Here is an 11230-nt window from a genome sequence, read left to right as displayed (position 1 = left end):
CGAAAGTCATATGATTTTCCATAGACAGTGTGTTTATTTTTTGTAAAGGTCAAGGCCGCACCAATTTTGATTTATAAGTCAAGATTTGTTAGAAAGTTAAGTAATGTAATAATATATTATTATTATACATTTTTAAATCATTATTGACATTATTTATGTAGTACTACATTAATAACAAATAAACGCTAAACTGGTAAACGTATAAATATAAAAACCATAGACTTCTTTGAGTGCTTCATTACACGTTTGGAGCTTCTTATAAAAAATCTGATTTATATACTATACATGGATTAACTTTTAGTTAACGTTTGATGTTATTAGGATTTTATAAAACTATTTGCTTAGATTCTGAACTATAAAACCAAAAGATATCACCGTAGCACTAAAATATATTGTGCTAATGTGATTTTCGTTCGTATTCACTGCCTGTATTTAATACACAATATTTGCGTACACCGGAACGCAAAATTGAATTGTCATTTGCTCTTTTGTCAGTTTATCACTGAAATTCAGTGACTGAATCTTCGCAATGTTATTGTAAATTCTATTTTGCTTGCCTCTTTATGAGAAAAAATAAATAAAACCGCTGATGTATAACATGCAATATATAAAGATTTTTCTCACATAGATATTAAACTACAAATGTATCTCTTATCATGTCTAATTTACGAGATACTTTTAATGAAATCGAACAGTTTAAACCTACTGTTATCACATCATTAACAGAAATATCTGACCTGGATATAACTTGTAAATCTATTATAGAGCATCTTCTTAATAGTGCCAACTCTAGCAATCAAAAATCTGCATTAAAAATACAAGCAGTTATAGATTATATGTATGAACAAGTAAATATTGGGAACTGGAAAGAAGTGAGGTTGTATCTTCGGAAAACACTAACTATTGCAACTTATATTCGTCTCTTAGTACATTTAAAGTTAAGTGCCAGTTTGAGTAATGAAGTTATAAAAGAAGGTCTCAAAATTATTGACTTTGGGATACTATTTGGCCGTCCAACAGATGGTGTGCCTAACCTTTTACAAGCTTGTGCGTCTCACCTCCATTCTGCTATAAATCATGACAAGACTGTACCAGAATTTGATGGAAAAAGTATTTTAAATAGTACACATAAAAGTGTAAGCAATATTTACAACTGCAATATTTTAAATGTGATAAACTGTCCTAGTATGGAACACTTCTTCACAAACTATATCTTAGCTGAGAAACCAGTTATATTAGATAATTGTATAAGTCATTGGCCAGCCATAACAAAATGGCAAGACCAAAATTATTTTATAAAACTTGCTGGTTTAAGAACAGTGGCAATAGAATTAGGTAGAGACTATACAGACTCAAAATGGACTCAAAAACTAATGACAATAGAAGAATTTATAAAAAACCATATTTATAATGATAATGGGATGACTGGATATTTAGCTCAATATCAGCTTTTTGATCAAATACCAGAATTAAAAAAAGATATCATAGAGCCTGAATATTGTTGTTTTTCTGATAACACTAATTCAGTTGACATTATGGCCTGGTATGGCCCAAGAGGTACAGTGTCGCCATTACACCATGACCCAAAAAAAAATTTACTGGCCCAAGTAGTAGGAGAGAAATTGATATTTTTATTTTCCCCAGAAGAATCAGAAAAGTTATATCCACACAGTCACGAGTTATTGGGAAATACTGCAAGAGTAGATCCTAGGCAACCTAACCTAGAAAAATATCCAAAATATAAAGAAATCAAAGGACACTACTGTATCTTAAAAGCAGGACAAATGCTTTACATTCCACCTAAGTGGTGGCATTTTGTAGAATCGCTATCTGTTAGTTTTTCTGTAAGCTTTTGGTGGGAATGAAAATGAATTTATTTATTTTTATACACTGTATCCTGGATATATAACAAGGCCACTAGGGGAACCTAGTGGTGTTTACTGCACTGCCCAATTTCTGAGATATTGCATGTTTAGTGACAGAACAGAAGTGACCAGAGTAAATGAACATAATCATTAAAGAGGAATCAAACTCACAACCATATCATTTACAGTCAGACTTTACAGCACTGCTGCTCCAAATACTATTATAATATTAATTTGTAAATAAATATTTTGGTTGTATTATTGTATATTTATTTTATAACCTTTGTTATGTTAATGTATAAATTTTAAATGTTTCTTTTTTGTGTCAGTTTTTATTTTTTATTTTCAGTTTCAATTTTTTTGTTAGTAATAATTCTGAAGTGGGCACTGGTCTATTCTGGGGTGGGCACAGACCAACCGGTCCAACCATTCCAATGTCCATGTACTTATGACTTATAGCAGTATATGTCATGTCAATGATGGGAAGAGATTCAGTTATAGGTTTTGAGATAGTTCATAATGAATGGTTAAACATAAAAAAATATAAACTAAATGTATAAATTAAACTAAATTTAGGACCACTCTCAGCTATTTGATACACTTTGTACCTTACATTCCCCTATTGTACGGATGGCCCTACAATATTTGATATTCATCTTTTGAATACCTGTAAAGCAACTTTTTAAAGCTGAAGGTTAAACCAAGAAGTTCATTAAATTTAAATAGTAAATAACAAAAGTATTAATAAGTAGCAGTTAAATTAAAAAATTATTATTCGTTTTTTCTTCTATATTTTATACTTAATATTTATAATTTCTTTAATAGTAGTAGTTGTAATATGCTAGTACATAAGATAAACTATGGTTATTTTAAGTCATAGTTTGATTGCTGGACTATAATACTTATAACCTTTTTGTTATTGGTCAATATTTCATAACCATATTTGTTTTATTATATGTAAAAACTGTCATAAAATTATATAATACTTGTTTTTATATAATTACTAGCGGCCCGCTCGCGGTTTCACCCGCGAGAACAATGTTATTATTATTTTCTGTTTCTATGGCTACGTCCTAGTGACGTCTATGCAAAATTTGAGAATCCTAGCATTTGTAGTAACGAAGTTTCATACAAACTTTCGACGCCAAAAACAACCCCTTAGAAGTCGAATATTGCAAATTCCCGTCATAGCGAGCACCTATGTCCTATAAATAACTCCTATGCAAAATTTGTGATTCCTAGTACATGTAGTTTCTGAGATTTCGTGATGAGTGAGTGACCTTTCGATTTTATACATATAGATGACTAAAGCACTGTCTAAGAATACTGAAATATAATAATGAACATTTTTCTATAAGACTATCCCACTGTATATTTTTCTTTTAAATAGATTTTTTCTTTTATAATGGAAATCCACTCAGACAAATATTTATATTATATATTTTATAATCTCTTTAAGATCCACCTCTCTTATATACCTATAATTTCATCATTATGAATCAATTTTTCTGTCTACTCTCGCATGAAGGAGATGTGATATTGATATTAATGTTTATTGTATTAGCAATTAATATTACGTTAGTATCTATTTTCATAATGCAATAGAATAGTTTTTTAAATGTAATAGTTGTGTATTATGTTATTTTCTATATAATGTATGCAGATGACACTTATTTAAACCAAAGAATGAATTAAACGCCATTGTATAAATAAGTAATTATTAATAAAAAATAAATATTTTACACAACAATTTTATTTGTATTCACTGTTCAAAGCCCGTCCTATGAGCATCCTCCTAACTTCAGATGTACCAGCTCCTATTTCATAAAGTTTAGCGTCTCTCATTATCCTGCCAGTAGGGTAGTCGTTAATGAAACCATTGCCACCTGGGAAACAAAAAAATCAAATTAGCTTCACGCTGTATTCTGCACACAGCAGGGAAGGCAGAGGGAACTTATTGTTAAGACGCTCCGTTTCTCATTTTCCTCCAAATTCTGAAAGCATTGCGTGTTCAGTGGCGGAATTTAACGCCGCGCTTTATACCAACAATAATTATAGGTATATAATTTCCGAATTCTCGAGACATGGCGGAATTCAAAGCTTTACCCCTTGCCCCTTTACCAAAGCGAGGAAATGAAAATATTAATATTTTATTCTCTAAGTGGGAATCGAACCCACAACCGTAGCGTTTACAGTGGCATGTTTATGCCCTTACAAGGCACAACGGCCTCAAGCTACTTACGGAAAATCATACGAAAAATATAAATTTAGCGGTGTATCAAACTCTACATCTTCTAACTCATTCAAGTGCTCAATTGATATTGATAATAAAATTTTGCTTAATATACATATGTATAAAGGCTCTTACCTAAAATTTGTATAGCGTCTAACGCAAGTTGCGTTGCTTTTTCAGCGCAATATAAAATAACGCCGGCGCAGTCCTTGCTGTTGACGTGTCCGTCGTCGCAAGCCCTAGACACGCTGTACAAGTAACTCCTACACGCACTCAACGTTGTGTACATGTCCGCCATTTTACCCTGAAAAAGAATATACTAAATATAATATACATACTTAATTATATGTCTATGCAATATACATATAATAAAAATATAAGTGTTCGCTGTATGTAGGTACATACGGAAGATATATGTATATCTGTAAGAAAAAAATTAATAAGGTCATTTATAAATGTGATAAAAAACAGAAGAACACAATAGCCATTCAGGCTAGTAAATAAGTATTTATTGTTCAACAGTAAATAAAGCTATTTAATTGATATATAGTGTGTAATTTGAAACCGACTTCTCAAAGAAAAAGAGGTTATCAATTCGACTGTATTTTTTTTATTTTTGTGTTATATAAGCAGGTACCTTCAAGTACACGGTATTCCTATGTTTTGAAGGTCTTTGGTTGGTCTTTGGCTCTTTAGTTTATAGTTAATAATTGATCATGATAGTTAATAATTATTACTTATCTAAGATCTATTATTACGAAACAACATTTTTAACATAAAATGAAAAGGTAATAAATATGCAATTAGATTCGCTCAGGTGAGTATGAAAGATCGGTTTTGCTCTCTTTTCAAACCGCATAAAATAAAAGAAAAAGGGAAAAAAATAGTTTATTATCTATAGAAACAAAGTCAGCTCATATATAGTTTATGTGTCTGTATGTAAATACGTATTAAATATGGCTACAAATATCAATATTGAAATATGAATGGACTCTACTAATAAGATAAGTAATTCATAGTTCATACGACAACGGAAGTAGAATTATTCTTAGACTTGGCTATTATTGAAATTACGACGTAATAGTAATTTACAACGCATGAAAGCCCTTATTATATGATGCGCCATTGAGTTGTATAACCTTATGATTATTTAAGTACGTATGCACTATAATATATACCTACTCCTGTAAATATAAACAATTTGCGTGGGATTCATATAATACTAGAGTAATGCATTTTATTTACGTAGCTATGCGCTATGTTAATTGTTAATTGACCGTTGACGTCAAAAGATTTCAGATTCAAAATGAATGGCCTTTCACTTTGAACAATTTTCGTTTGTCCATCACGACGTATGAGTCTCATATTTATACCGGGTAAGACGACCGACTTTTTATTACATTTAGCGTCGCAGTACTCGCGACTGTTAACTAGGCTTAACGGACAGACGCCCGCAACACTACTTGATATTTATTAACATAACTAGCGGCGCCCCGCGGCTTCGCCCGCGTGAACTATATGATTATTAATTTAATAAATAGAGTTGACTGACAGTTAAATGTGTTGATGTCAATGAATAATTTAATTTACTCGGTCAGAAATTATATATATTATAATAATTAATTAAATCGTTTATCATTATGAAAATAATCATTTTTTAATTTTTAATTTGAAATAAATATCAATAATATTTATATCAGCATTAATTATAATATTTAATTTCATTATTAAGATATATATTGTGAATATGTACAAACACGTACATTTTCACTTCAAAAATAAATAGGTTTTCGAACCCACAACCATTTTTGCGTACAGTCAAAGCGACGCCACGAACTTGTCTCAATACATACGCATTCAGAACGAACCAAATGATAGCTTGAAATATTTCGTTGTATCGCCATCTATCGGCAGATGTAGGTTCATATATTTTGTACAGTACGGCCGACATATCGTGGCCTTGAAAATAGGCATTCTAAACTTTGCACATTAAATACTTAGAAAGAAAATAATGAAAAGTAAGAAAAAACTGAGTTTTTGGTATAAATTAATATTTCTTTGAGTACCTAAATAAAGAAAGAATAAGGAAAAGAAATTTTTGCTTTCTATTATTCTTTTTAAGTGCCCCTCCAGCTCCATCCATTTCAGTCAAAAATGTACAGACAAAATATTTTTACTGTTTTATTATATATAGAGATAATATAGAAAATATACATTTAGCTCACCTGCAAAAGTTGAAATTCTCCAATATTAACCCCAAACTGTTTCCTAGTATGTGCGTATTCGAAGGCGACGTCGATAGCAGCTTGCATGAGGCCGACGGGCCCCGCAGCCAGCACGAGTCTCTCTAAGTCCAGTCCCGACATTAAAACGTAAACACCTTTGTTCTCTTCGCCAAGAAGATTTGATGCTGGGACCTGTAGAATGGAATAGCATAATAAAATCTTGCAAAATTTTGGAGCGATTGATAGAATAAAAACATGGCACCAGGTTCGATTCCCGCTCCAAAAAATGAAATATATAACATTTTCATTTCTTGCTTTGATGAGTCGAGGTGCGTGGCGTTAAATTCTACACAAACTATACTGGTTAGTCACAACAAATTATACTGGTTACAAAAATTTTGAATAAACTCAATAGTAAGCAGCAGTAAAAAAATATTTTTACCTTACAATCTTCAAAAACTAATTCGCCAGTGTTAGATCCCCTCATGCCTAGTTTATCTAGCTTCTGAGCTGTTGAAAACCCTGAATAGTCTTTCTCAATTAGGAACGCTGATATACTGTGTTGAGGCTTGTTTGTTTGACTTGTTTTTGCGTAGACCTAAAAATATAATTTATATAATAAAAGAGATCGTTATTTAATAGTACAATTTTCTAATAGTTTATATTTATAATATTTATAACAAAAGTCAACAGTCCTCTTTTTCATCTTCATCTACATTATTATTATATAAATATTTTATACTCCTTACGACTAACACATCAGCATCAGGCCCATTTGTAATCCAAAATTTATTTCCATTTAGCACGTAATAGTCTCCTTTTTTCTCTGCCCTTAGTTTCATTGACACTACGTCGCTCCCAGCCCCTGGCTCAGACATAGCTAGCGCTCCCATGTGTTCTCCTGAACATAACTGAAAGATTAAGTGTTATCTGAATATATACAGGGTGGAATTGTCAGCACCACTTTAAATGAAACCACAGTTTTAACTCTATAAAAGCCTAATATAATTCAGAAAAAAAATAATTCCCAAAATGAAAAAGTTATGTTTTCAAACAAAATAAATAATAAAATTACCGTTTTAAAATAAAACGCCATTTGTAATATATAACATAGGCACGCACACACTTACCTGTCAAAGCGGCAACGTCGTACACTTATGTGTGCGTCACACGTAATACAGGTCTGGATAAAAATCGTGAAATGAAAAAAACATCCTACGTCCAAACTGTTGAGGTACCTTGATAATTTTTTTTAGCTCTGGGATTGAAATATTTTACCCTATATGCAGTTTCAGTTAAAGAAGCGCTGCCTCTTACATCCTGTATATATGTACATATTATTTTTCACTTTTATATTTTTTCCCACAACCAGCCAAGTTTCGAGACATAGCGTGCTGACTGGCGGCATTCAACTCCTCACTTACCTACGTGCTTCGGGAATAGGATAGTACTAAGAGATTATCCAAAACTCCTATGTATAAACTATGTCTGCTTCATGGAAATATTTCAAATAACAGTAAAAATATAATTGTTACAGAAACTATGCATCAAAAATTTTGTATAAATTCTTACTTTTGGTAAATATTTACTCTTCTGCTCGTGGTTTCCATTTCTGTTTATCTGGTTAATGCATAAATTGGAATGAGCACCGTAAGATAAGCCAATAGCTCCACTAGCCCTGGAAAAATATATATCTATCAACATAACATTACTATCACCATTATTTTTTCCTATCTAAGGAACAGAGGAAAAACTCGTCTCACGGGCGTATTGTAATAATAGCAAATGGAAGTAGATAAATTACATTTAAATACTGACTTTACATAAAATAGAGACTATTAAAACGTTGCGGAAATAGCAAGTTCAATAAAGCACGTTGAGTGGTGTAGCTCAACGCCTTTGTAGTAAAGGAGGAATTGACAAAAATAGTGTTTGACCAATACTATTTAAATAATCGAAATATTGTTATTTTTAATTCTCTAATTGTACTTATGTTTAATATAAAAACTTCTTGAGTGGAACTGAAAAACACAACCAACTAGTCAGGTATCCTGAAGACGCGTTTTTAATAAAAAAAATTAAGTTAGCGTCACGCTGTATCCCGCACCCAGCAGGGTAGGCAGAGAGAACTTAGTGTTAAGGCACTCCGTTCCCTTCTTACTTAAATACATCTTAGTAGTTAAAAATATAAAGAAAGTATAACAGTAACACGAAAATATCTTACCTCGAAATCTCTTCTAGGACAACGCAGTGGTCAGTGTATTTGCCTCCTGTACCACCATACTCTTGGCTAGCGGTAATTCCTGTAATACAAATTATTAATCAAATACTGACAAAAAAATATTTTATATGGACTGCTTCTGTAAAAATGACATAGATCTGGGGGCCCTGGGATTTCAGACTATAAAACTTAACTACTAAACACATAAAACTACTAAAAAGTATAAAAATACATGTTGGCAACGAATCCAAAAACAGATTTTAAATATATACTACTATATAATTTAATTTATTATGATACATTTTTACTTATTTTAAATTAAATAAAATATTATTCTCTACGTTTTTTTTTTGCTTTTGAAAATTACTATTATAAGTTCACCATAAAATTATTTCACAGCCTAGTTTAATACAATATGAGCATATATATTACTTATATGCATATATATTATTGTAGATATTAAAATTTTGTAGGTAACATTTTACGATAGCATATATATGTCTACCAATGCTGGCTCATAAAAAATATATGACTCTTATATGTTAAGTAGAATTTATACTATACCAATATACACGACTTATACCTTTTTTTATTCTGGAGACATTGAATAAAGTGAGAATTGAACCTACAACGTCTCTTAATCAGAAACTATAATTAAAAAGGTTAATAGTACCTAGTATTAGTATAAAAATAAAATATGCCTAGAAAACCTATTTCTTTAGAATATAATATTATGAAACGTCTTTACAATGCTGAGAAACTTGTTTCTTTTATAATTAACAAGTAGAAGGTGCTGCTAGGTATAAAGAATAAAAACAATATACCAAAAGAGATAAATATAAGTACAGTACGGTTAACGAGTCATGGCCACTCTGAAATTATGTTTTCGGAACTTATTCGCATTGTTCACCAGGGTAGAAACTATTCAAATATGAGAAAAATATTAACATTAATAAGAATATTTATAATTTTGTTGGCCTCTATGCACTGAGTGACTTAAAGAGTATAATATACAATAAATAAAATATAAAAAGCAGCATATGTATATACGTATTTATGATTTCTCTACATTACTAAAATGTTTACTTACCAAGTAAGCCTAGATTTCCGAGTTTCTTCCAGAAATCTCTTAATCCTTTAAAATTATTTTCTCTATCGATTTCTGCAGCTTTAGGCGCCAACTCTTTTTGGGCGAAGTCAAAAACTAACTGGCGTAACTAAAACATACAGATAATGTTATAATCCATACCTATATTATAAATTCGAAAGTAACTCTGTCTGTCTGTTTGTCTGTCTGTCTGTCTTTTACGCAATCAGGGCCAAACCGCTAATTTAATTGTGATAAAATACTCATATAGAGATACTTAAGGGTCTCGGGATGAACATAGGATACTTTTTTTTCTCATATTTGTAATATTTTCGATATATACTAATATATTAAAATACATTTTAATTTGACATGCAATTTATTCCGCCATGTTAATAACAATTGTCGCTACGCGTTGCTAAGCAACGGCTTGCAAAGTTTGTTGTTTTAAGAAAACGTCACCCAAAGTGAGTTTGCTTAATGCATACATGGCGCGCGCCGATATATATTTGTATTACAGGAATTTTAAATCGACACCGATTTATGAAATTTGAAATATAGGCTCTTAAACATATTTCATTGAATACATGTTTCGTGGTTTATTAGAATTCACCTCTAAATAAGCAAAAGGAGCTGCGCGCGTCCGCTAGTCTATAATATATGTACAAAAATGTAATATAGTATATACCAATTTAGTTTTTAACGATAACAATAGATACCTATCATGCTAATTCTTAGTAGCACGAAAATAACGAATTGTGACGTATGAAATAATATTTATTGCAGACGAAAAATAATAAGCACTGTGATTGGTGTTAATAGAATGAATTAAGTGTCCATTATAAAAAAAGTTTTAATACACGTAAATTAATTTTTATTTGAAAATATTTTTTTATTCATAACATAAATCGTTAATAATTTTAGTATTAAGCGACCTATCGAAAAAATTTAAAATTTAATTTATTAGAGAGTTTATTTTCTTTTAAATATCTACATCTTCAACTATTTATAGCATAGCGAAATTCATCTCAAGCCAATCATATAAATTAAAAAAAAGGTACCTGTTGCTGTTCACTGGACAAGCCGAAAATGTGTTCATCAATTGGATAGTATGACATGAACCGAGGTGCTGTATTTCCCATACATCTTTCAACAATTTGCTTCACTCTACCGAGTCTTAGAGCCATAATTATTAAACACGACTTATTCCAACAATAACCACTGGTTAACTAAAGTCAACTTACTTAATAATCAATGTAAATCTTTACTCGTAGTACGCTCTACAAAGGTGAATATCGCTTAACATGAATTATACATAAATGATAATTAAATGCTGAATTTGCTGATAACTGGTAACAAACATTAATATAAAATTGTTCATTTTGTTCTCTTGTTGGTTAGTGATAAGATAGTAAATTTTTGCCACCAAATCTTGTATTACGATGTGATAATTATTGTAAGAAAATTATATCTTTGTATTATATAATATTTAAACATACTTTTGTATGTGTGGGTACGTATTTTTTTATGTTAATACTAATTTAAAAGCTATTTGTCAATACAATAAACAGATACTTATTTTATATAAATATATTGTTT

At 30.7% G+C, this 11230-nt stretch overlaps 2 protein-coding genes across 2 annotated transcripts; one reads left to right on the top strand and one right to left on the bottom strand.

Annotated features, from left to right (window-relative positions):
• Positions 1–144: 144 nt before the first annotated feature.
• JMJD5 (Jumonji domain containing 5) lies at positions 145–2123 on the top strand. The gene has a single exon (XM_085195956.1). The coding sequence runs from the start codon at positions 657–659 to the stop codon at positions 1863–1865; it is 1209 nt and encodes a 402-aa protein (XP_085052082.1). The 5' UTR covers positions 145–656; the 3' UTR covers positions 1866–2123.
• A 1477-nt stretch (positions 2124–3600) lies between these two features.
• Positions 3601–10900, bottom strand: LOC146532470 (isovaleryl-CoA dehydrogenase, mitochondrial). The gene is made up of 9 exons (XM_085195954.1): positions 10693–10900; positions 9635–9761; positions 8548–8626; positions 7896–8001; positions 7073–7234; positions 6766–6921; positions 6324–6515; positions 4234–4402; positions 3601–3751 (listed from the first exon to the last, which is right to left on the bottom strand). Exons 1-9 carry the CDS (start codon positions 10816–10818, stop codon positions 3618–3620), a joined length of 1251 nt encoding a protein of 416 aa, XP_085052080.1. The 5' UTR covers positions 10819–10900; the 3' UTR covers positions 3601–3617.
• Between the last annotated feature and the right edge of the window lie 330 nt (positions 10901–11230).

This window comes from Heliconius melpomene, chromosome 13 (genome assembly GCF_056956725.1).
Source record: "Heliconius melpomene rosina isolate 202511_hmr_F chromosome 13, ASM5695672v1, whole genome shotgun sequence".
Lineage (NCBI taxonomy): Eukaryota > Metazoa > Arthropoda > Insecta > Lepidoptera > Nymphalidae > Heliconius > Heliconius melpomene.
This window is presented reverse-complemented; position numbering and strand designations above follow the sequence as displayed.

Bases quoted from the DNA above. Each gene is read 5' to 3' on its own strand.
- JMJD5 (XM_085195956.1), top strand. From the start codon at position 657: ATGTCTAATTTACGAGATACTTTTAATGAAATCGAACAGTTTAAACCT.
- LOC146532470 (XM_085195954.1), bottom strand. From the start codon at position 10,818: ATGGCTCTAAGACTCGGTAGAGTGAAGCAAATTGTTGAAAGATGTATG. The intron at 8,627-9,634 runs GTAAGTAAACAT...TTTGTATTACAG, and splicing joins CGGAAATCTAGGCTTACTTG to GAATTACCGCTAGCCAAGAG. The intron at 8,002-8,547 runs GTAAGATATTTT...ATATTTTTCCAG, and splicing joins GTCCTAGAAGAGATTTCGAG to GGCTAGTGGAGCTATTGGCT.